Source organism: Carassius carassius, chromosome 26 (genome assembly GCF_963082965.1).
Source record: "Carassius carassius chromosome 26, fCarCar2.1, whole genome shotgun sequence".
In the NCBI taxonomy this organism is placed as follows: domain Eukaryota; kingdom Metazoa; phylum Chordata; class Actinopteri; order Cypriniformes; family Cyprinidae; genus Carassius; species Carassius carassius.
The window spans coordinates 24,360,109-24,387,546 of NC_081780.1; the positions used below are offsets into that span (position 1 = coordinate 24,360,109).

Consider the following 27,438-nt stretch of genomic DNA (forward strand, 5'->3'; position numbering starts at 1 on the left):
TACATCGTTTTCAAATATATCATTATCAGCCAGCACTCCATCTTGAATCTCCCGCAGTTTTATTGCATTGTTGACAACAACCATGTCAACAATAGCATTTTCCTGCGCATCTGAAAATATTTTTTCTCTTCCTCCTGTTGGGGGCAGAGAAAATATATATATATATATATATATGCTGCTGTGTAGACTGTAGTTAGAGTTTTGCACATGTGACTCCAGTTGTGCCCACTGTCTTTAGCAATCGAAAAAACTGTAGAAAGTAAGTAGTCTGATTGAGTATTTTAAAATGTAACTTACTCTAATTACAAGTACTTAAAATTTGGAATCTGATTACATAATCCAGATGTAATCAGTTTCTACCCAGCTCTGTATATACGGTGTGTGTGTGTGTATATATATATATATATATATATATATATATATATATATATATATATATAAATAAATATATATATATATATAAATAAATATATATATATATAAATAAATATATATATATATATATATATATATATATATATAAATATATATATATATATAAATATATATATATATAATATATATGCTATATATAAGTGCTGTTAATCAATAAAAAAATTAACTAATCAATCACTTTTTTCCCTGGAATTAATTGCGATTAATCCTATTTAACATTAGTTTTTAAATATAACTTTATATTGTAATTTCACATTCAATCTTCCAATTAATGTACAAACAACATAGAGTATACTTTCAATACTTGTTTAATGGCATTTTTTATGACTGAAGGCCAGTCTCACTGATAACAATTAATATTGATTTCACTACTATTTCCCTAAAATTGTACCCCTATATTTAACCATTGACTATAGCCATTCAACATTGCATTAAGTGCTTGTTACGACCTCTAGGGGTTAGCCATAACAGAAAAAGAAAACTGAGATCACACCAGAGAGATGCCAAATAAACTATTTGTATTTTCTTTTAATGGGAATCTTTTCAGGGGTAGACAAGGCCAAAACACGAAACAAAACAAACTCTGCTTTGAAACTAAAAAACCTTGAATGGAAATAAAGAAAACAAAAATACAGACCAACTTACCTACCTCCCTTAACCATAAACAAAGTGAGAAAAACATACATATAAATAAAATGGCGTCTAACCCCCTACATCCCTTAGTATGGCAAAATATAATTTACAGAAAAAATATTTACAAAGTTATTTACAAAGTTTCCAGGCGTACACAAAGCAGAATCAGAATCCAAATCCTAGTCAAAAAGAGACAATGTTCAGAGAAACAGGAGATTTAGTATTAGAACTGACAGACACTCAACAGATTCACTACACAGAATATATCTCTCTGATATAACACTCACTACCAAACGACAACCAAGATACAAACAATAGCATACAATAGTTCAGAATGCTAGTAAGGAAGTAAATTTTATTTATATAGCACATTTAAACATAGCAGGGCTATCCAAAGTGCTGAACAAAGTAAAAACAAAATAGAATAAAACACAGAAACAACCAAACAGAACAGACAGAAACAGCATCAGGAGATAATTAAAGAGTAACTAAACCCTAAACCAACTTTTTTTAGTTAATGATCTATAAGAATGGGGCTTTATTAGTGCTGTTCATTGATTCGAGTAACTTTTTTGACATTTGAGTATAAAGTGTTTTAATTCTACAATATATGGTGTAAAAACGTGTGAGTGCCGTCCTCTTCAGGTTGAACGGTGGCTACTGCAGTTGATTTTTCCTATTGGATGTTGCGGTGGCAAGTGACGTAAGCGGTGGCAGGTGACGTAAGCGATTTCCAGCTCACCACACCCCTTGGTACGAGCTACCACGCCCTTGGCAGTATAAAACCATCAAAATCACTGTAATGAGTCAGGAGCTGGAATTGCGAGTATTGGTAACGACCAGGATAGACTAATATAGCATCTATTTAGCATAGCAATTATATAGTTATTTAGATCTTCAAGTTAGCGTAGATTTATCTGTATTTAGTACAGTGGTCAGGATGGTACGGAGGTGTGTTGCTGGTTGCTACAGCACTGCTGGACTGCATAGTTTACCAGCAGACTTTAAAATTAAGCGCCAGTGGTTGCATGCATTTGGCCTGGAAGACTGCAAGTTCCCGCCTAGAGCACGAGTGTGCAAACTGCGTTTTACACGGGATTGCTTCTCCAGCGCAATGGAGGTGGAAATGGGCCTCTCCACACAGCTCGCGCTGAAAAGCGACGCGGTGCGGGAGGTAAGACCACAGTTTGAGCCAGCGGCTCGAATTGATATGAACAGACACCACGACACCCTCCACTTCAGGTAAAAGTGGGGGAGAAAAGTCCTCTACTTCAAATGATCGCTCTGTTGCAAAACTACTTGCGTCACTACAGTCACTCTCCATTTTAGCGTCTCTGACAGCAGCTGTCAATCAATCCGTCACTGCGAGTCTCAGGATCACGCCGCACTCGCTCAGCCCCGCCCTAGGTTCGTCCCCTCTATCTCCGCTGTGATCTGCCCACTTTTCAGCATTTTTCAAATATTGTCAGTGGGTGGAGTCAGGCTCTGAGCAGGGGTTTAGTTACACTTTAAAATGCCAGGGAATAGAAATAAGTTTTCAATTTAGATTTAAAAATAGCAATTGAAGGTGCAAGGCGGATGTCGAGAGGCAATTGGTTCCATATACGTGGGACGGCAACAGCAAAGGCTCTATCTCCCTTAGATTTTAGACGGGAGCGAGGGATAGATAAAAGAGCCATGTCTGAAGATCTTAAAGATCTAGTGTGAGCAAGAGGAGTAAGAAGATCTCTAATATATAAAGGAGCTTAATCATTAAGAGCTTTAAAAACAAATAATAGAATTTTAAACTGAATTCTAAAATGGATCGGGAGCCAATGAAGCGAGGCTAAAATTGGGGTAACATGATCGTATTTCTTTGTCCCGGTTAACAGCCTTGCAGCAGCATTTTGGACCATCTGGAGCTGAGCAAGTGATGACTGAGGAAGACCCAAGTACAAGGAATTACAGTAATCCAGGCGAGAAGTAATAAAAGCATCGTAGAATGACAAAAAAGATTTTAGTTTGGAAATTAACCGCAACTGATAAAAACTATTTTTTACAACCGAATGAATTTGCTTGGTTAAACATAATTCAGAGTCAATAATGACACCAAGGTTCCTGACATGAGAGGAAACTGAGGGAAAATAGTTAACCAGTTCCTTAGTGAGATTAATTCTCAATTTTGGTGGACCAAAGACAATAACTTCAGTTTTGTCCTCATTAAGTTGGAGAAAGTTAATAGATAACCATTCCTTAATGTCCCGAATACAATCCATCAAGGTCTAAATGGACTCGTCGGCTTTCAAAGGGAGATACAGCTGTGTATCATAAGCATAAAAATGGAAATTAATGTTATGCTTCCTAACAATATCCCCCAGTGGACGCATATACAAGTAAAAAAGAAGCGGACCCAGGATGGAGCCCTGGGGTACTCCACTAAAAATGGGGGTAGAAGATGAAGAGAAATTGCCTATCTCCACAGAAAAGGACCTGTCTCTAATGGCGCTTTTCCATTACCAGTACCAGCTCGACTCGCCTCGGCTCGCTTTTCGCTCTGTTTTCCATTGCAGATAGTACCTCCACAATAGTACCTGGTTGTCATAGCGACGCTGCAGGAAACTGCCGTGACGTAATCTTCTACGCGACACACACCCGCTACCCACACACACAGGACAATGGAGGAAATCGAGTGCATGTTGTTTTTGATCCTCGGGATGTGGCTGTTTCTCACAGCAAGAAGACAAACGTTGTTTCAGGAGAGGCTGAGGGCAGCAAAACGAAACACTGCTGAAAAAACTATCTGGATACTATTGCTGGCGCGTGTAATGATGACGCAGTGAATAGTGACGATTCTCTCTGACCAATCAGCAGTCTGCTGTGTTTTCACGTCACATTATAGTATCGCCTCAGCTCGCTTGGAACCTCGCCGGAGGTGGTACGAAAAAAAGTACCTGGAAGCCGGTACAGGTACAACTTTTACACAGTGGAAAACCAAACAGAGCCGAGGCGAGCTGGTACTGTGTAGTGGAAAAGCGCCATAAGATAAGAACTAAACCACTTCAAGGCTAAACCCTTAATACCAAATGAATGCTCTAGACGCCTAATAAGAATATTATGGTCAACAGTATCAAAGGCAGCTGTAAGATCAAGTAGGATCAATACAGCATTTTTACCAGCATCAGCTGCAATTAAAATGTCATTGAGCACTTTTAGCAAGGCAGACTCTGTGCTATGATGGGCAGTAAAACCAGATTGAAGAGGTTCTAATAACTTGGCTGTATTTAAAAACAGGTTCAATTGAGATAACACAACTTTTTCTAAAAGTTTTAATAAAAATGATAAATTAGAGATTGGCCGAAAATTATTCAAGCAACCCTCATCCAAACCATGTTTCTTAAGCAAAGGCTGAACAACCGCATGCTTGAAACTATTTGGGACTACCCCAGTGTTCAAAGATGAATTGATCAACACTTGAACACTGGGGCCGATTATAGGAAAAGCTGCTTTTAAAATCTCTGATGGAATGACGTCAAGTGGTGTAGTCGTTATCTTCATCTTGTTAACCAGGTCATTTAGTTCTATTAAGGAGACGTGCTGAAAATTATTAAAGAAAAGCGGACTAGCCAACGAATTCAAAAACTGATCTGAAAGATGTAAAGTGAAGGATGAACGAATAAATGCCACTATCAGCAAAAAACTTTAAAAATTTCTCACAGAGTTCTGCCGAGGCTTCCCCGTGAAATTGGCAACTTGGATTAAATACTGAATTTATTGTAGAGAATAAAATCTTAGGTTTATGGAAGTGTTTAGAAATTAATTCGGAAAAATATTTTGATCTAGCTGACTTGGCAGCATTCTGGAACATAATCAGACACTCTTTAAAGATCTCAAATGACACTGTTAACCGATCGCGCTTCCACCTCCTCTCCGCTTTAAGACAAGCCTGTCTGAGCAAACGAGCATTGTCATCCAGCCAATAATAACGTTTTTGCTTTGGTTGTTTCATCTTCAAAGGGGCAATCGAATCTAAAATATCAGAACAAGCTGCGTAAAACAAAGAAAGTATATCGTCAGGGCCATAGAAAGACTCAGCATTCAAGATCGACAACTCAATAGTATTTCTAGATATTTCTCACTAAACTGAGAGGCAGTACGAGAGTTTATAAAGCGAGAAAAAGATCCTGCATGCTTCTTAACCAAGGCTGAACTAACAACAGGAATCGTAAAAATAATGGGCTTATGATCAGAAAAAGAAGCATCTTCAATAAATACATTATCTACAGGGATCCCATATGACATAATAAGGTCAAGTGTATGACCACGGACATGTGTTGGTTGATTCATGTATTGCGTAAATCCAAATGAGTCCAAAACATTACAGAACTCAGAAACCAAGGAACGACCGGGGCAGCAAACATGAATATTAAAATCACCCAATAATAACATACGATCATACAACAGAACAACAGAAGTTAAAAATTCTAAAAAGTCACTTATAAAAGCACTGTCAGATTTAGGTGGCCTATAGATGAGCGCGCAGAGGAAGAAGACTGTAATGCTACGCACTGTGTAGACGAGTAGCTCTGAACAGAGACTGTATGAATTTTAAGTGATTGTTTAAAAACCATAGCAACGCCACCACCCCTACCAGCAGACCTTGGGGTACTAATGAAACAACTGTTTGGCGGGCAAAGTTCCTCGAAGACAGACAACTCACCGGCGCTGGCCCAGGTCTCCTTCAGAAATAAAATATCCAGGTCATGTCTGGTTAGAAAGTTATTTAGGATAAAAGTTTTGTTGCATACGGATCTAGCATTAACTAGGGCCATATTCAAAGGAGGCTGCGACGACTGAGGCAAATCCAGATGAACAAAATCCAGTTGACGTAGATTTTGACAGTTTACTCCTCTCCGGCGAATCCGTAACGTTAATGTTACTTGTGGTTACGGAGGAGGAGAACAAGTAGATGAGTGAGAAGAATCCGGAAAAACAGGAAGATGAAAAGCATATCTATATTCCCATGAGCGCCGCATCAAATGAAGACCATCCAGGTTCATGGTATCCAAGGAAAACTTCATCGAAGATTTGATTGCCCGTCTGATTCTCACTCGAAGCCCACCCTGCTGCCTCTCTTCCTACAACGTTTCCTTGGAACAGGAACGCAGCAAGGAAGCCAGCGAGCGCACTCCACCACAGGTTGACTGTACGAGGATCGGCAGCGAGGATGCAGAGCAGGACAAAAACCGCGGTAAAGTCCCATACGACTTTGTATGTTGAGCAAGGCTTGACGATCGTAGGTCAGCACTAAGACTACATGGTCCCAGTGCAACACCATGCATAAAACAAACAGTACTGATGCCAGACGGACAGGTACAACAGGTACCACAGGTATAACAAGAAAAGATCCGACGAGAAAGACGGCAAGCCAGGTACACTTGCGCCATCTTGGTGACACGTCATGCTAGCAAAATCAGATAGCAGTCAACGAGGCTCAAAGGCACTAGACGAGTGTTTGGGGCGGTCCTTATATCTGGTTCAGGTGTATAGTAGGACCAATCACCATCTTCAGCTGGTTAACAGAGGCCACACCCATCTGGAACACAAACACATCTACACACACGAGCAGAGAGCGAAGAAAAAAAAATGCATACAAAAAGAGTTCACAGATGCATAGCATATTTTTAAGGTCATAACACCCCCAACCATAAAATAAGAGCAGAGAGCGAAGAAAAAAAAAACGCATACAAAAAGAGTTCACAGATGCATAGCATATTTTTAAGGTCATAACACCCCCAACCATAAAATAAAACATACATTGTTTTACTGATTAACACGAGACAGTGAGTCGGCAATAACATTTTCAATACCTTTTTTGTGATATTTTCAAGTTGTAACCTTGACAGATCTGAGACCATCGCATTAAACGATGATTAGCATTAGACATTTGTTGCAGAAAGGTAAGGGGTTATGATCAGTAAAAACAGTAATAGGCTGTACACTTGAACCAATATACACTTCAAAGTGTTGCAAGCCAAGGATTAATGCAAGGGATTCTTTTTCTATAGTACTGTAGTTCAGTTGATGTTTGAGGAACTTTTTTGAAAAGAAACCGATTGGATGATTCAAACCATCTTCTCCGGTCTGCAATAAAACTGCACCGATGCCTGTACCACTGGCATCGACTTCTAACAGGAACGGTTTTCCAAAATGAGGGGCAACCAGTACGGGGGCACTACAGAGCAGAGTTTTCAGAGCTTCAAAAGCAGACTGACATTCATGAGTCCACTTAAACAAAGCAGCTTTACGGAGTAATCCTGTGAGAGGATTGGCAACAACAGAAAAATTCGTACAAAAACAGCGGTAATAACCTGTCATACTGATAAATCGCAGAAGCTTCTTCCTAGTCTTTGGGACTGGAAAATCAAGGATAGCCTGGATCTTTGAGTGTAGGGGACAAACTTGACCACTACCGACTTCTTTACCTAGATATGTGACCTTAGCACAACCAAATTCACATTTTGTTAGATTCACAGTATGATTTGCATCAGAGAGATGTTTGAAGACTTCATCTATGGTTTTAAGATGATCTTCCCAATTGTCAGCATAGCGGACAACATCATCTAAATAAGCTTCACACTGAGACACGTTAGATAATACCTGAGACATTAATCGTTGAAAGGTAGTTTCCGCATTTCGAAGGCCAAAAGGCATAACCTGATATTGTAAGAAGACATCAGGGGTGGCAAAGGCAGATATTTCAGATGCACGCTCAGAGAGCGGCACCTGCCAATAACCTTTTAGTAGGTCGAGTTTTGTTACAAATTTAGCATTAACCACACGGTCTACACAATCTTCCATGCACGGCATAGGGTAGGAATCAGCTTTGGTTAATGCATAAACTTTTCTGTAATCTGTACAGAACCTGGAAGTACCATCTGGTTTTGGGATAAGAAGACATGGAGAACACCACGGACTGCCAAGTTACGTTCAATTAGATACTGGGTTTCTTGCATCAATTCTTTCTTGAGGTGATTTACGCGGTAAGCCCGTTGTTTGATGGGTGCATGTGAACAAACATCAATGTTGTGTGTTAATACTTCTGTAGTGGTGGGGAAATCACTGAACAAAGTCGGATATGCTTCACCCTAACGCCAGGTTTTTTCCTAAAATGTTTGATTTTGACATCTTAATTTCAGAAGGCTATATCTTAAAATTTATAAAAAATAGAGACTTTCTGTCAATCATACAAATATTAAGGATGAACCAATGTTTATGTAGGGATTTTATTTTCCCATCTAATTTGCATATTATGACGTCATATGGGGGTGGTCATCTTGAATTATAGAATTTTCATGAAAAGTCACGTTTAAATAATAAAATGCAGCACTTCTTTCCCCCCAAAAATGTCCCTCGCCTTCTGTGTGCTATATTGCACAATACTGAATGCTCGGGTAAATAGTAAGTAGTAAACAAACTGTGTAAATCATTACTAATAAATGGTAGAAACAAACCGAATGCATGTAGCAGTTGGGATTTTCAATTTACTACATACAGCAGGCACTCTGATTCCATGTATGGGGCACATATATATTATTCATATGACACACAAACACAATTAGACAAGACCTGTTTAGTTCAAAAGCTATGCCCCATGTCACATCGCCTCTGCTTCTGCAATGAGCTGCGCGGCCAGATCTGCCTCGCGCACGCGCCGAGTGTGCACAGCTCGGACTACTGTCAGTGTCATTGCGACTCCCCACCTTGCCTCGTAACTGTCCTATGAATACTTCGACCTTGTCTAACATACCGCCGCGATTGCGGAGAGGCGCGGTCAGAAGACAAATATACATGTCTAGCGCTGTAAAAATCTCCCGACTCGTCCCCTCAACAATAACACAAATTCTGCTAATTTCGCGATGAACACTCTGACCCCGGCAAACATTGTTCACACCTCTGACATTTGGCAAAGGACCATTTACATTAGGCAAAGGATTCACCGTTTGTGCTTGGTGAAGGGCTATACTTTCACTTTCAGTATCACCGTCATCTTCTGAATGCAGCTATTCCCCTTCAGAATCAGTGTCCGCGAATAGAAGTCCCAACACCTCATTGCGGCTTTATTGAAGCTTTATTGATGCCATTAGATAATGATAATAATGATTATAATAATAATCTAATGCCAATACTCGCTGACGTTGACAATATTGGACAGATATAATGGCTCAGTCTCACACTAGCTCCGCTTTTTTTCCGCACTGATTCAATATGCTCTAGCTCGAAGATTTTGTATAAGAGCATGACGTTTTTTTAAATCAGAGATGAAGTATTACATGTCTGCTATCTGGTGCAGGGGAGGTTGCATGAAATTTGACACCCTATTTGACAAAATTGGCCGTTTTATTCAGTGTTCGAGTAAATTTATTCTTGTCGAGTAAACTCGACCGTGGCGCCAAGAGGGTTAATCATTCTTTTGATATCAGCCTGGGCAGACATGAATAAGTGGGACAACTTAGCTGAAAGGTTTGACAAAGTTTCTGAATTGGACAAACGAGCAGAGGTAAAGATGGCACTCTTCATCTTCAACCCATCAAATTCTGGAGAATATTCAGAGGGTGGTACAACTACTGGAGCAACAGTAAGGACAGGGGTTTTAATCTTAGAGTCAGATCGTGCCACATATGCCTTCCATCCATCTTCCTCCGCTTATCCGGGTGCGGGGGCAGCAGTCTAAGCAGAGAACCCCAGACTTCCCTCTCCCTAGACACTTCCTCCAGCTCTTCTGGGGGGACACCGAGGCGTTCCCAGGCCAGTCGGGAGACATAGTCTCTCCAGCGTGTCCTAGGTCTTCCCCGGGGTCTCCTCCCAGTGGGACGCGCCCGGAACACCTTCTCGGGAAGGCGTCCAGGAGGCATCCGGAACAGATGCCCGAGCCACCTCAGCTGACCCCTCTCGATGTGGAGGAGCAGCGGCTCTACTCTGAGCTCCTCCCGGGTGACTGAGCTTCTCACCCTATCTCTAAGGGATCGCCCAGCCGCCCTGCGGAGAAAGCTCATTTCGGCCGCCTGTATCCGGTATCTTGTCCTTTCGGTCATGACCCAAAGCTCATGACCATAGGTGAGAGTAGGAACGTAGATTGACCAGTTAATTTAGAGCTTCGCCTAACGGCTCAGCACTTTCTTTACCACGACAGACCGGTACATCGACCGCATTACTGGAGAAGCTGCACCGATCAGTCTGTCAATCTCCCGTTCCATCCTTCCCTCACTCGTGAACAAGACCCCAAGATACTTAAACTCCTCCACTTGAGGCAGGAACTCTCCACCAACCTGAAGTGGGCAAGCCACCCTTTTCCGACTGAGGACCATGGCCTCGGATTTGGAGGTGCTGATTCTCATCCCAGCCACTTCACACTCGGGAAGGTCCTGGCTTGATGAGGCCAACACGACAACATCATCCGCAAAGAGCAGAGACGAAATCGTGTTGTCACCAAACCTGACCCCCTCCGGCCCCTGGCTGCGCCTAGAAATTCTGTCCATAAAAATCATGAAAAGTCAAAGTCACCTTTATTTATAAGCGCTTTAAACAAAATACATTGCGTCAAAGCAACTGAACAACATTCATTAGGAAAACAGTGTCAATAATGCTAAAATGATAGTTAAAGGCAGTTCTTCATTGAATTCAGTGATGTCATCTCTGTTCAGTTAAATAGTGTCTGTGCATTTATTTGCAATCAAGTCAACGATATCGCTGTAGATGAAGTGACCCCAACTAAGCAAGCCGGAGGCGACAGCGGCAAGGAACCGAAACTCCATCGGTGACAGAATGGAGAAAAAAACCTTGGGAGAAACCAGGCTCAGTCGGTGGGCCAGTTCTCCTCTGACCAGACGAAACCAGTAGTTCAATTCCAGGTTGCAGCAAAGTCAGATTGCGCAGAAGTATCATCTGTTTCCTGTGGTCTTGTCCTGGTGCTCCTCTGAGACAAGGTCTTTACAGGGGATCTGTATCTGGGGCTCTAGTTGTCCTGGTCTCCGCTGTCTTTCAGGGATGTAGAGGTCCTTTCTAGGTGCTGATCCAGCATCTGGTCTGGATACGTACTGGATCCGGGTGACTGCAGTGACCCTCTGATCTGGACACAGACTGGATCTGGTGGCCACAGTGACCTCGGAACAAGAGAGAAACAGACAAATATTAGCGTAGATGCCATTCTTCTAATGATGTAGCAAGTACATAGGGTGTTATGGGAAGTGTTTCCGGTTCCGGTTTACCTAATTAATGCAGCCTAAAAATCCTTTAACGGATTTGGATATTAAAAGCATATTAGTATGTTATGTGTATGCCAGGTTAAAGAGATGGGTCTTTAATCTAGATTTAAACTGCAAGAGTGTGTCTGCCTCCCGAACAATTTTAGGTAGGTTATTCCAGAGTTTAGGCGCCAAATAGGAAAAGGATCTGCCGCCCGCAGTTGATTTTGATATTCTAGGTATTATCAAATTGCCTGAGTTTTGAGAACGTAGTGGATGTAGAGGATTATAATGTAAAAGGAGCTCATTCAAATACTGAGGTGCTAAACCATTCAGGGCTTTATAAGTAATAAGCAATATTTTAAAATCTATGCGATGCTTGATAGGGAGCCAGTGCAGTGTTGACAGGACCGGGCTAATATGGTCATACTTCCTGGTTCTGGTAAGAACTCTTGCTGCTGCATTTTGGACTAGCTGTAGTTTGTTTACTAAGCGTGCAGAACAACCACCCAATAAAGCATTACAATAATCTAACCTTGAGGTCATAAATGCATGGATTAACATTTCTGCATTTGACATTGAGAGCATAGGCCGTAATTTAGATATATTTTTGAGATGGAAAAATACAGTTTTACAAATGCTAGAAACGTGGCTTTCTAAGGAAAGATTGCGATCAAATAGCACACCTAGGTTCCTAACTGATGACGAAGAATTGACAGAGCAACCATCAAGTCTTAGACAGTGTTCTAGGTTATTACAAGCGGAGTTTTTAGGTCCTATAATTAACACCTCTGTTTTTTCAGAATTTAGCAGTAAGAAATTACTCGTCATCCAGTTTTTTTATATCGACTATGCAATCCATTAGTTTTTCAAATTGGTGTGTTTCACCGGGCTGCGAAGAAATATAGAGTTGAGTATCATCAGCATAACAGTGAAAGCTAACACCATGTTTCCTGATGATATCTCCCAAGGGTAACATATAAAGCGTGAAGAGTAGCGGCCCTAGTACTGAGCCTTGAGGTACTCCATACTGCACTTGTGATCGATAGGATACATCTTCATTCACTGCTATGAACTGATGGCGGTCATATAAGTATGATTTAAACCATGCTAATGCACTTCCACTGATGCCAACAAAGTGTTCAAGTCTATGCAAAAGAATGTTGTGGTCAATTGTGTCAAACGCAGCACTAAGATCCAATAAAACTAATAGAGAGATACACCCACGATCAGATGATAAGAGCAGATCATTTGTAACTCTAAGGAGAGCAGATTCGAGATTGGTCTATAATTAACTAGTTCTTTGGGGTCAAGTTGTGGTTTTTTGATGAGAGGCTTAATAACAGCCAGTTTGAAGGTTTTGGGGACATATCCTAATGACAATGAGGAATTAATAATAGTCAGAAGAGGATCTATGACTTCTGGAAGCACCTCTTTTAGGATCTTAGATGGTATAGGGTCTAACATGCATGTTGTTTGTTTAGATGATTTAACAAGTTTATACAATTCTTCCTCTCCTATGGTAGAGAATGAGTGGAACTGTTCCTCAGGGGGTCTATAGTGCACTGTCTGATGTGATACTGTAAATGACGGCTGAATGGTTGCAATTTTATCTCTAATAGTAGCGATTTTAGAAGTAAAGTAGTTCATAAAGTCATTACGGCTGTGGTGTTGGGAAATGTCAACACTTGTTGAGGCTTTATTTTTCGTTAATTTAGCCACTGTATTGAATAAATACCTGGGGTTATGTTTGTTTTCTTCTAAAAGAGAAGAAAAGTAATCGGATCTAGCAGTTTTTAATGCTTTTCTGTAGGATATGTTACTTTCCCGCCAAGCAATACGAAATACCTCTAGTTTTGTTTTCCTCCAGCAGCGCTCCATTTTTCGGGCTGCTCTCTTTAGGGTGCGAGTATGCTCATTATACCATGGTGTCAAACTGTTTTCCTTAACCTTCCTTAAGCGTAAAGGGGCAACTTTATTTAAAGTGCTAGAAAAGAGAGAGTCCATAGTTTCTGTTACATCATCAAGTTGTTCTGAGGTTTTGGATATGCTAAGGAATTTGGTTACATCAGGAAGATAACTTAAAAAGCAGTCTTTTGTGTTAGAAGTGATGGTTCTTCCATACTTGTAACAAGAAGTAGAATTTACAATTTTGGCTATATGAAGTTTGCACAAAACTAAATAATGATCTGAGATATCATCACTTGGCTGAATAATTTCAACACCATCAACATCAATTCCATGTGACAGTATTAAATCTAGAGTATGATTTCGACAATGAGTAGGTCCTGAAACGTGTTGTCTAACCCCAATAGAGTTCAGAATGTCTATAAATGCTGATCCCAATGCATCTTTTTCATTATCAACATGGATATTAAAATCACCAACTATTAGAACTTTATCTGCAGCCAGAACTAACTCAGATGTAAAATCACCAAACTCTTTAATAAAGTCTGTATGGTGCCCTGGTGGCCTGTATACAGTAGCCAGTACAAACATAACAGGGGATTTATCATTAACATTTGTTTCTCTGGATAATGTTATATGAAGCACCATTACTTCAAACGAGTTATACTAGAAGCCTGCCCTCTGAGAAATCCTGAAAACGTTGTTATAAATTGAAGCAACACCTCCACCTTTGCCTTTTAGACGTGGCTCATGTTTATAACAGTAATCTTGGGAGGTTGACTCATTTAAAATAATGTAATCATCAGGTTTTAGCCAGGTTTCTGTCAAACAGAGTACATATATATTATGATCAGTGATCATATTATTTACAAAAAGTGTTTTCGTAGAAAGGGATCTGATATTCAATAAGCCAAGCTTTATCATTTGTTTATCCATATTGCTTCTGTTTTTTATTTGTTGAACCTCAATTAAATTGTTAATCTTAACTTGGTTTGGACGTTTTTTGTTTTTTCTAGTTCGGTGAACAGACACAGTCTCTATAGTGTGATATCTAGGTGAAAAAGTCTCTATGTGCTGAGAATTAACTGACCTCTGTGACGGGAGGCAGCTAGCAGACGGTCGGTTTAGCCAGTCTGTCTGCTTCCTGACCTGGGCCCCAGTTAGTCAAGTATAAACACTAAGACTATTTGCCATATTTCTAGAGAGAAGAGTGGCACCACCCCAGGAGGGATGAAGACCATCTCTTTTAAACAGGTCAGGTCTGCCCCAAAAGCTCGTCCAATTGTCTATGAAACCTATGTTATTCTGTGGGCACCACTTAGACATCCAGCCATTGAGTGATGACAATCTGCTATGCATCTCATCACCACGGTAAGCAGGGAGGGGACCAGAGCATATTACAGTGTCTGACATCGTGCTTGCAAGTTCACACACCTCTTTAATGTTATTTTTAGTGATCTGCGACTGGCGAAGTCGAACATCATTAGCGCCGGCATGAATAACAATCTTACTGTATTTACGTTTAGTATTAGCCAGCACTTTTAAATTTGCCAAGATGTCAGGTGCTCTGGCTCCCGGTAAACATTTGACTATGGTGGCTGGTGTCTCTATATTCACGTTCCGTACAATAGAATCACCAATAACTAGAGCACTTTCATCAGGTTTCTCAGTGGGTTCATCACTGAGTGGGGAGAACCTGTTTAATGTTTTGATCAGAACAGAAGAGCGGTGTTTTGACCCACGATTACGCTGCCTCACCGTCACCCAGTTGCCCTGCTGCAGGGGCTCTGTTTCCGGAACCGAACAATGTACAGGAATCCCTGAGCTAGACGCATCCAAAACCGTATCTAGAGCCCTAACATTCTTACTGTCCTCAATTAAAGTTTGGATGCGTGTCTCTAATTCTGAAATCTTCTCTGTCAGTCTAACTATTTCCCTGCATTTATCACATGTGAATCCCTCATCAGCGACAGAGATAGATAAACTGTACATGTGGCAAGAGGTGCAAGTAACAATGACAGGGGAAGCCATTACTCACCGTGCTTGATGAAATATTCTTACTGCGGTTGTTTGATGAACTTGTGAAAAACTGGAGCGAGAGTAGAAAAGAAAACAGCGATAGGTTTGAATGAAAACGCTAATGACAAGCTAACGAGTGCTAACGCTTTGCAGGTGTACTGCACTCACGGAAATAAAATAAAAGTGAACGATCAAAGTTAATCTGATAAGATTGATCGATAATATCAGAAATATGGTGTGAATTAAGTTATATTTTACCAATTTAAAAAACAGAGAGTGATAGTAAGATAAAGATTCTAGAGAAAAAAAATAAAATAAAAATAGCTACACGGAGCCACGATTTGCTACAGAAGGCCAACAGGAAGTAGAGAAAACACTGTCCAACAGCGACACCCGCAGGCAGGGAGAGAACCGGCGACAAAGGGCAGCCCTGCCGGAGTCCAACACACACCGGGAACAAATCTGACTTACTGCTGGCAATACGAACCAAGCTCCTGCTCCGGTCGTACAGGGACCGGATAGCCCTTAGCAAAGGGCCCCGGACCCCATACTCCCGGAGCACCCTCCACAGGCCGCCGCAAGGGACACAGTCGAATGCCTTCTCCAAATCCACAAAGCACATGTGGACTGGTTGGGCAAACTCCCATGAACCCTCCAGCACCCATATGCCTTTAGCATATTAATATGACAAACACGTTATTTTCGTCTATGATCGGAGGTGTAAACAACATAATCAGTGTCACTCAGTTTTTCTTTAATCTCATAGGGACTGGTAAATTTAGCTTGAAGCGCTGAACCAGCCACAGGAAGCAAAACGAGAACTTGATCACCAATTAGGAAGGAGCGTTGGACAGCTTTTTGATCATATCGAGCCTTCATTTGGTCTTGTACAGAATTTGTCAACTTCACTCTCCTGAAAAAGTGGAACTAATGCAATTTGTCTACGGACATCTAATTCAGGTTCGCTCGTCGCGGTGAAGGAATGGGGCTTGGAGTGGAAGTATTTACCGGTGGTGATATATGCCGCATTTCCACCGAAATTACCCGGAACATTTGTACCAGGAACTTTTTTTCCCCCCAGACCTGTTGCTTTCTGCGTTTCCGGTGTAAAATACCGGGGAGATTAGGCAAATAGACTGGTGACGTAGGTCTGCGCGCGTTTCTCACCTGTTACTTTAATAGTGCAGTGAAAACAATCTCTGCGCTGGTGCAGACACACCGCTCCTGGATTCCACTGCCGGACTGCAGCCGTGTGCAGTGTGAACACACTAATCCATTATGATGAGTGCGGGAAAAATATGCACCATATACGCACTGCAAACGGATGTGAACCTGCCGTTATGTGTGTGTGTGTGTGTGTGTGTGTGTGTGTGTGTGTGCACGCTGCGAGTGTGCATGAGTGCACGACCACTGAATGGTTTAAACACTGGCAAGAATTAAAAAGAAACGCAATTTATAAACTATAGTGATAGGTGATCCTGCCTCGATTTTGCAAATGACTGTTCCTGTCAACAGTTCAGCTGGCTTATAGTGCAGACTAAGGCTGCAGCTTTCAATTCTTTTTTTAATTGATTAATCTATCGATCGATTAATTGGATAAAAGTTTTTTTTTGTTTGTTTTTAAACAACCAAAACAAATGTTGTGGCTGTAAAATGATCAAGAATTTGGTTTTTATAAATAAATAAAAAAACAGGTATTGATTCCAACTCCAACATTTGGCTCCAAAACTAAGCCTATTTATTGCCTATTTATTTTTACCCATTTAGTGTTTATAAGTGCCAGTGCCAACAACTTAGTCAACTTACTGTAAAACATGTATAACATGTAAAACTATGAATACAAACTTAAATAGTAAAGGCCATTTGGCCTTAGTTTTGTCTTAATACAACATTACAAAAAAAGCATGGCACCTTCTGTAAATTACCCACCTGAGAACAAAAATACATTAATATAAATTATCAAGCCAAACAGGCACACAATGTATACAATTTATAAAAAAACAAAAAAAACAATTATAAATAAGAATAAGACTTTTTCAGCTGTAATCTCAAAACAAACATCAAAAAGTACCTAGATGAGGTAGAGAGTGAGTAAGTGTTTGTGTGTTGCACGCGTGCCATGCGTGAGGAAGAGTGACGCCCCAGTCAGACCAGTTGCTTCATTGCAGTTTGGTACGGCAGAAATACATTCATTTTCAATAAAACGCTGTACAGTGAATGCATGCTGAAATTGTTGCGTGACTACATAAGTTTAAGCATATGTGATGATTTGCCGTGATTGGTCTTACTAGCACGTGAGAGAGGCGAGGGTGCATGCTTGTGTGTGTGTGTGTGTGTGTGTGTGAAGGTTTTTTTTTTTATAGGCTATACTCTCTTGCAATTGAACGTGAATGTGAATACCTTTACTACTTAAAAACATCAAAGCTAAACATCATATCTAGTCAAACCGCATCACGACATCTCTACAAATACAGTATGGGATTAAAATCAGCGAACATCAATGTATAGGCTTAGGCTACATTACCTGGTTTCAGCAACGCTTGGTGAAACAGCATGGAGTGGATGTTTTCTGTTCAGATGCTGAATCATGGAAGTCATATTGCTGTGGAATGCCAGGTCTACTTTGCAGTAGACACATTGCACCTTGTTCTCTTCTTTTTTAAGAATGTAATGATCCCAAACTTTAGACATTCTCTGCCATTTATGGACATCTTTACTCTCTGCCATCGTGCCAACTAAATTCAAAATATATGACGCGCTAAGGTGTGCTTCCTGAACATTAAACAACTGTCCGTGTGAATAAAATCCCTGCGCATATAGTGCGCGTCATAGGAATTTTATGAGGCTTCGAGGCAGAGTTTTTGCCTCGAGGAATTTTTGTAATCGATTTAATCGAGTAACTCCATGAATCAATCGTTTCAGCCCTAGTGCAGACGTGATTTGATTTGAAGCCGTTTGTGCATTTTGAAAGGGAGAGTACGTGCAGTGATTCACTCATGTGGTTTGTGAAATTACACCTCACATAAGGTTTTCAAATTACTTTATTTAATGAAAAAAATCTGAATTGTAGGGCTGGACGATTAATCGAAAAGTAATCGAAACCGAAATTCAGAACCTCTAACCGACGTAATTTTCCCATGCCGGTTATTTCGGTTTTTTAATCCTGTTAATACTTCCCCCTTAAAAGCATACTAGCGCGTGTGTAGCCACATGACTCTGCCCCGTCCAGTCAGTGACATAAAAGCAAAACACGGAGGTGAACGCCGTTCAACACATACTGATGGCCTTGCGTCTTCACTAAAATGGTTTGGACATTCAAGTGATTAGATGATCGGATGTGTATTATTATATCGAGCTACCATGGTCGCGCTAGGGCTGTCAAAAAATAAATTAAGAATATTTCTAGAATAAAAAAAATCCACATTCGAATGCAAAAATGTTGCATTCGAATTGTAGGTGTCCGTTAAGGAGGCAGCTTTAAGGTCCGCCTCTGGTATACTTCACATTCCGTGTTCTGTTCCGTCTTAAACAGTCTCATCCGCACAGGTTTCAGAAGGCTGACGGGCTCGATGAGCAGTAACGTTACCACTTCTGTCATCATTCACCTCGTGCATGCGCTGTTGACAGCCGCAAACCCTGTCCGCGTGCAGGCACTTTCTGAGACCATGTGGACGGATGCGCGGCTGTCCGCGAGCCCTCTTAATGACGAAAATTACATAATGCGGACGGTGCGCGGATGCGGATGGCCAAATTATACTTTGGCCTTTATCAGTGGCGCATGAGATGCGATGACAATATAAAAGTGTCATTGCATTATAATTTTTTTAACACATAGTTGAAGCAACTTAATGCAGCGCTTCTGCGATGTTCATTCAAAATATTGCGGAAAAAGAGATTGTGGAGAAGATCTTATTCACGTCAAAACGGAAACCAAGCCATTCACACAGAACGCATATTTCACGCATTTTCTAGAGAGGGACGTCTTCTTTTAACCTTGGACTCGCGTCTCACACAAGAGAGCCGCATGTTTAGAAAGCCGTGTAAAATTAAGGGATATATCAGAAGAGAAGCCAAAAGCTTTTCTTCACTCTAACTAAAATTATTCATTTTAAATTCGAATATAATTTGAATTTGGATAATATTTAATTGCAAATTCGAATTTAGTTTTCAAGCCATTTTGACAGCCCTAGTTCAAACAGCTGCATTGTGGCACGAACACTCATATAAACAGTAACGTTAGCTGTGAAGATCGCGGGCACAGAGGAACGCAGAAACTAGTTGTCAGCACTGTCCTGTGATTTATCACTAAAGTAGCTTAGAATCTCAAAACTTATTATAGCATATTTTTCTACTTTTGAAGGAACTATGCTGTTTACAACCCACAGCTTCACAATAATATAGAGACAGAATGACTAATTCACACACGCAATCACTCGTACTGGTACTGTGCTAATTTATCTTTATCTGATCTTTATTTATCTCTTACACCGAGCAATAATCTGTAAGAAATGTTACAAACATAGATAAAATAACTGCTGATAGTGAGCTATGATGTCAGATTGCTCTTTCAATAGGAAAAAATGTCTCACCTTTAATAGTCAATCATATTTACAGTACAAACCTTGTCAGTGAACTATGAGGGCAAAAAAAAACAAAAAAAAAAAACAAACCAACCAAAATAATCGTTCATTAATCGTAATCGAGGTAAAATGGTCAATTAATCGAGGTTTTGATTTTAGGCCATAATCGTCCAGCCCTACTGAATTGTATCTCACCTTCAGCATTTTTATTATTTCGCCCAACACGGACAGAGACTGAGAGGGTGCGCTGCATGTCCGTCCAAATCTCTCACAGCAGGTGCATCACCAGCTAGAGATTTTTGAGATCTGCCTTTTTAGAGACCGCCGATCAAACAGTCCCAAGCGATTATCAGCCAATTGTAATTGGTAGCCGATCAATTGGAGAACCGCTACTGATTATTGTTATAGATTGAAACAAAAGTGGTAATGTCAGGATACAGAATATGAAAAATGCTCAGAGTTGATGCCAAAAACAGAAACAGAGTGAGCAACAACAAAAACTAGGGCTGTGCAGTTACAACCTGAATTCTGGAAATGTTGGGACGTTTTTTTTATATTTGAATAAAATGAAAACCTAAAAGATTTTCAAATCGCACAAGCCAATATTTCATAGAACTTTGAGAACAAAACAAATGTTCAATCAAATAGATTTTACATCCACTAAATTTCATTTCCAGTGTGATGCCTGCTACAGGTCTCAAAATCAGTAATTGAAAAATTAGTTTCTATTTTGAATTCAGCTTAAATTGATTATGATAATACAATGATCAAGATAAAACGATTGTGCCCAGTCCTCCCCCTTTCCAGTGATGCGCTTTCGCTTCTTCATAAAAGATTTTTAACAAAAATCTGTCAGTCATATAATGGAAGTCATTAGGACCCACGGCTTTAAGAGTAAAAAAAAAAATGTAATCTTTAACATCTAATCCATCACTCTGTCCAGATATCTTGAATCCACAACAGACGGTGCGTCGTCTAGCTTTACGGTGGACCGCAGACTTATCTGTGTATTACTGCCATCTATTTCTACAATGGACCATTGACACTCCTAATTGAGATTATAGATTCTGTCAGTGGTCCATTTGAGAGACAAAGGAAAAGGGTGGCTTGCCCACTTCAGGTTGGTGGAGAGTTCCTGCCTCAAGTGGAGGAGTTTAAGTATCTTGCGGTCTTGTTCACGAGTGAGGGAAGGATGGAACGGGAGAATGACAGACGGATCGGTGCAGCTTCTGCAGTAATGCGGTCGATGTACCGGTCTGTCGTGGTGAAGAAAGAGCTGAGCCGCAAGGTGAAGCTCTCGATTTACCGGTCAATCTACGTTCCTACTCTCACCTATGGTCATGAGCTTTGGGTCATGACCGAAAGGACAAGATCCCGGATACAGGCGGCCGAAATGAGCTTTCTCCGCAGGGTGGCTGGGCGATCCCTTAGAGATAGGGTGAGAAGCTCAGTCACCCGGGAGGAGCTCAGAGTAGAGCCGCTGCTCCTCCACATCGAGAGGGGTCAGCTGAGGTGGCTCGGGCATCTGTTCCGGATGCCTCCTGGACGCCTTCCCAGGAAGGTGTTCAGGGCGCGTCCCACTGGGAGGAGACCCCGGGGAAGACCTAGGACACGCTGGAGAGACTATGTCTCCCGACTGGCCTGGGAACGCCTCGGTGTCCCCCCAGAAGAGCTGGAGAAAGTGTCTAGGGAGAGGGAAGTCTGGGGTTCTCTGCTTATGGCGCTTTTCCATTACCAGTACCAGCTCGGCTCGCTTTTCGCTCCTCGCTCCGTTTTCCATTGCAGATAGTACCTCCACAATAGTACCTGGGTGTCATAGCGACGCTGCAGGAAACTGCCGTGACGTAATCTTCTACGCGACACACACCCGCTACCCACACACACAGGACAATGGAGGAAATCAAGTGCATGTTGTTTTTGATCCTCGGGATGTGGCTGTTTCTCACAGCAAGAAGACAAACGTTGTTTCAGGAGAGGCTGAGGGCAGCAAAACGAAACTGCTGAAAAAAACAGGAGTGTAATGATGACGCAGTGAATAGTGACGATTCTCTCTGACCAATCAGCAGTCTGCTGTGTTTTCACGTCACATTATTGTATCGCCTCAGCTCGCGTGGAACCTCGCCGGAGGTGGTACGAAAAAAAGTACCTGGAAGCCGGTACAGGTACAACTTTTACACAGTGGAAAACCAAACAGAGCCGAGTCAAGGCGAGCCGAGGCGAGCTGGTACTGTGTAGTGGAAAAGCGCCATTAGAATGCTGCCCCCGCGATCCGGCCCCGGATAAGCGGAAGAAGATGGATGGATGGATGGGTTCCTCCACCCTAAAATTTATGTTTTGTTACACTTCATGAATATCTGACCATTTGATTTGAGTAAAACTAGTGTCATATATCACATCATAGACTGTGGTATCGCATACACAGAACTGTAAAGGTATGGTAACCCATCAAAATAAAAGTCTGGTTTAGTTTAAAGACAAGTATTTGCCAGAATTCTATTACTATTGTTCAGCAGAATGTACATAGCCTACTACTACTATTGAAATGAAACAAACATATTTTTTAAGGATTAATCACACAACATTTCTTCCATGTTTTTTTTTTTAATAGTAAATCCCCTTTGTTTACCAAAAAAATTAAGTTTGCTTAATTTTCAATAATTAAAAGATAAATTAAATGAATGTTTTATGCCTTAATTTGTGTAATAATGTACGGGAACCGGCGGACAATCAAATAGAAAGCTTTAATCATAAAATAAACACAAAACAGCGTGGCAGCCCCTCACGACCGACTGCCGCGCACAAACAATATCAAAACACAAACTAAAACCCAGGCCTGGTCCTCTCTCGTCCGTCACTGTCGTCGCTCCAGTTTTATATCCTTCCATCTCCTCCGTGGTACTCGAGACCGGTGGGTCGAGCAGGTGTCGCTCATTTCTCAATCACTCCTCCGGCCTCTCCCCGTTCCCACAGCCCTCGGCCCCGCCCCACTCGTCACAATTTGATAACCAGAAAAATTTAAATACACAGAATTTCAGAGGGGGAAAAACATTTCATAAGGCTATTTTAAGATTTTTTATTTTTTTTCAAATTAAGTTGATTTTATGCATTTAAATAATTACACATGCTAAAACACAGTATTAGGTAACAATAAAACATATGGTGAAGAAAAAATAAAACATTTCATAGGGCCCTAAACGTAATATTTGGCATATATATATATATATATATATATATATATATATATATATATATATATATATATATATATATATTTATTTTATTTTTTTTATTTTTTTTTGTAGTAGTTTTTGGGGGGTTATTTTTCCTGTAAAAATATCTATGTATATCGTATATCGAGATATAGAAAAATATATCAGGAAATATTTTTTGCTTCGTATCGCCCAGCACTATGCCATGTCATCTGCTGGTGTTGGTCCAATGTGTTTTCTGAGGTCCAAGGTCAACCCTGCCGTGTACCAGGAAGTTTTAGAGCACTTCATGCTTCCTGCCGCTAACCAACTTTATGGAGATGTACCAGTTGAAGCTACCAGTACCTGGTTTAAGGACCATGGTATCCCTTTATTTAATTGGCCTGCAACTCACCTGACCTTAACCCCGTAAAAAATCTATGGGATATTGTGAAGAGGAAGATGCGATATGCAAAACCCAAAAATTCAGAAGAGCTGAAAGCTGCAATCAGAGCAACCTGGGCTCTCTTAACACCTGAGCAGTGCCACAGACTGATCCACTCCATGCCACGCCGCATTGCTGCAGTAATTCAAGCAAAAGGAGCCCCAACTAAGTATTGAGTGCTGTACATGCTCATAATTTTCATGCTCATACTTTTCAGTTGGCCAAGATTTCTAAAAATCCTTTTTGTATTGGTCTTAAGTAATATTCATATTTTCGGAGATACTGAATTTAAAAAAGTTCCTTAGTTGTCAATTGTAATCATCAAAATAAAAAAAATTTACATTTGAAATATATCGGCCTGTGTGGAATGAATGAATATAATATACAAGTTTCACATTTTAAATGGAATTAGTGAAATCAAATTTTTGATGATATTCTAATTATATGACCAGCACCTGCATAATTCATGGATTCAACATTTTCATTGTGTTATAAATCATCATACAATTAAAAGCTATAACCACAAATAAGTAAATATAATATATGGCATAAAATGTCACTTTATGGTTTTTTTAACATTAATATGAATTTCCTATCCTGTATATGGTCCCCCAGTGGCTAGAAATTTCGATAGGTGTAAAACAATCCCTGGGTGTCCTGCTCTGCCTTTGAGAAAATGAGAGCTTAGACTTACTGTATTCATGTCGTGTATTCATGTGTTTGTTGTTAATTGTGGCGAAAGCATTTGTTTTAGAAAAAACACGTTGCAATGACAAGATAACTGCATTTATGCGATAATCAGTCTCTGTCTACTCAATCCTCATCACTGCAGCCTTTCATGTGATTGGAAAAGAGTATTATATAATAATTATATAATCAACACTTTCATGATTCGTTAATCTCGACAGCTGTAATAGTAAAAAAAAAAAAAAACAGTGAGAAAGGGTTACAGATGTAATACGCATTTTGAATGCATAGATTTCAGCCTATCACAACTGTTGCTGTTTACTTTGAGTCTCACAGCAGACACGCCCCTTCAAACAGAGCATTCAAGCCAGAGGACTAAAATCAGGATATAAAAATGCCTTTTATTTCTAAATTTTAAATGTAAAAAACAAACTAACAATTTAAGTACATATTATAATGCAATATGCATTCATTATAATGGCTTAAGAATACCCTTATAATGTATTATAAATACGGGCTTCATAGAAAGTGTTACCATTACATTTATATAGTGCTTTTCTGGGTACTCAAAGCGCTTTACATGAAAGGGGGAATCTCCTCGTCTTCCACCAGTGTTCAGTGTCCACCTGGATGATGCGACAGAAGCCATATTGCGGTAGAACGCCCAAATACACACCAGCTTATTGGTGGAGAGGAGAAAGAGTGAAGCCAATCAATGTATGGGGATGATTAGGAGGCCATGATGGTCAGAGGCCAATGGGGAAATTTGGGATTTTTAATGACCACAGAGTCAGGACCTTGTTTAATGTCTCATCTTACCCCAGAAGATTAATTCTACTGACAGTTATAAAGTTTCAAGTAGTTTTAGATCATTTGTTGTAATAAAAACAATCTTTAGAATAAAAATGGAGCAGCAAATGGGGGACAATTTTTTTCAACAAAATGTATGTCACATAATGTTGTAGTTGATGAAACATATTGAATAGTTCTCCTTGAAACATTGTGGTTTGTGTATGTAATGTTTTAAAAATTATATTTTTATATTTGCAGGAAGGTTTAGTTTATAAAATTGTATCAGAAAGAAAAAAACTTTTTTCAAATTACTGACAAGTGAACTGTTTTTGTTTTTATTTCAGAGTTTATTGAAGAAAGAGAGGAGAACAAAAAATGGAGTGAGGTTGAGGATAAAAATCATGTCAAAACTGGAGAAAAACCTTTGAGTTGCTCTCAAACCAAACAGAAAGATCTAAAGAAAAGAAGAGCCAAGAATACTTTCATATGCACTCAGTGTGGAAAGAGTTTGACAAGCAAATATAATCTTGATTTTCACATGAGATTTCACACTGGAGAGAAACCGTTCACTTGTAAACAATGTGGAAATAGTTTTGCAAACTTAACAACCCTTAAGAGACACATGAGAATCCACACTGGAGAAAAAGCTTATAAGTGTTCACACTGTGACAAGACATTCAGATACTCATCGCATCTAAAAACACATGAGATGTTCCACACTGGAGAAAAACCTTATAAGTGTTCACACTGTGACAAGAGATTCAATGGGTCAAAAGACCTGAAAACACATGATAGGATCCACACTGGAGAGAAGCCTTATAAGTGTTCACATTGTGACAAGAGATTCAATAGGTCAACAGACCTGATAACACATAAGAGGATCCACACTGGAGAGAAACCTTACGAGTGTTCACTTTGTGACAAGAGATTCAAACAGTCGTCACATCTAAAAAAACATGAGAGGATCCACACTGGAGAGAAATCTTATAAGTGTTCACATTGTGATAGGAGATTCAATAGGTCAACAGACCTGATAACACATGAGAGGATCCACACTGGAGAGAAACCTCATAAGTGTTCACATTGTGATAGGAGATTCAATAGGTCAACAGACCTGATAACACATGAGAGGATCCACACTGGAGAGAAACCTTACAAGTGTTCACACTGTGACAAGAGATTCAAACAGTCATCACATCTAAAAACACATGAGAGGATCCACACCGGAGAGAAACCTTATAAGTGTTCACATTGTGACAAGAGATTCAGTAGGTTAGTAGACCTGAAAACACATGAGAGGATCCACACTGGAGAGAAACCTTATAACTGTTCACACTGTGACAAGAGATTCAATAGTTCATCAAGTCTGAAAATACATGAGAGGTTCCATACTCGAGAGAAACTGTACACATGTAATCAGTGCGAGAAGTGTTTCACACGCTTATTACAACTTAAGGATCACATGAACATCCACACTGGAGAAAAACCTTATATGTGTTCACACTGTGAAAAGAGATTCAATAGTTCATCAAGTCTGAAAATGCATGAGAGGATCCACACTGGAGAGAAACTGTACAGATGTAATCAGTGCGAGAAGTGTTTCACACGCTCATCAAATCTTAAGGATCACATGAACATCCACATTGGAAAGAAACTGTGCTCATTTGATCAGTGTAATAAAACATTTTTGACGGCTTCAGACCTGAAGAAACACCTGACAGTTCATACAAAGGAGAAGCCGTATTCATGTTATTTGTGTGGAGAGAGTTTTTCACATTTTTCAATTTTGAAAATACATCAGAAAACACATACTGGTGTAAAAAAGCACAAGTGCTCTGAGTGTGAAAACACTTTTACTTCAGCTGGTGGTTTAAAACAGCATGAGAGGATCCACACTGGAGAAAAACCTTATGAGTGTTCACACTGTGACAAGAGATTCAATCATTCAACACATCTGAAAACACATGAGAGGATTCACACTGGAGAAAAACCTTATGAGTGTTCACAGTGTGACAAGAGATTCAGTCAGTCTGTACACCTGAAAATGCATGAGATGATCCACACTGGAGAGAAACCTTATAAGTGTGCATACTGTGACAATAGTTTCAGTCAGTCGTCAAATCTGAAAACACATGAGAGGATCCACACTGGAGAGAAACCTTATCACTGCACTGAATGTGGGAAGCGCTTCAGTCATTCATCTGCTCTACACATACATGCAAAAAACTATCACAGTAAGAACCCGTACAAACAGAGATGCATTTAGATGCACATGTACAAATTTTGTATCCTATTGGTGTGTCCTCTAGAGGAATTCTGCGTTTTGGCAGCATGAAACTGCTAATTTTTTTTAACAGGTCCCAGAGTGGAGAAATATTGTAGTATTATGCTACAGTGTACATTCTGTCAACTGCAGTTCTGGTGTCTCTGTCTGAACTGTACAACATCACATTCATTCACATCAGTGTTAATTTCTGCTTTAGAGTTACTCTCAAGGGTCACTGCACTTATTCGCAGACACAAAAGTACAT

At 40.2% G+C, this 27,438-nt stretch overlaps 1 protein-coding gene across 2 annotated transcripts in view; it reads left to right on the forward strand.

The window, feature by feature from the left end:
- Window positions 1-27,173, forward strand: part of LOC132106024 (zinc finger protein 271-like) — a 145,288-nt gene extending 118,115 nt beyond the window's left edge. For both annotated transcript variants that reach the window (XM_059511617.1, XM_059511616.1), the window contains one exon: window positions 25,252-27,173. In XM_059511617.1, coding sequence (XP_059367600.1) covers window positions 25,252-27,173 — 1,922 coding nt within the window. The remainder of the gene's footprint in view (window positions 1-25,251) is intronic.
- The last annotated feature ends 265 nt before the right edge of the window (window positions 27,174-27,438 follow it).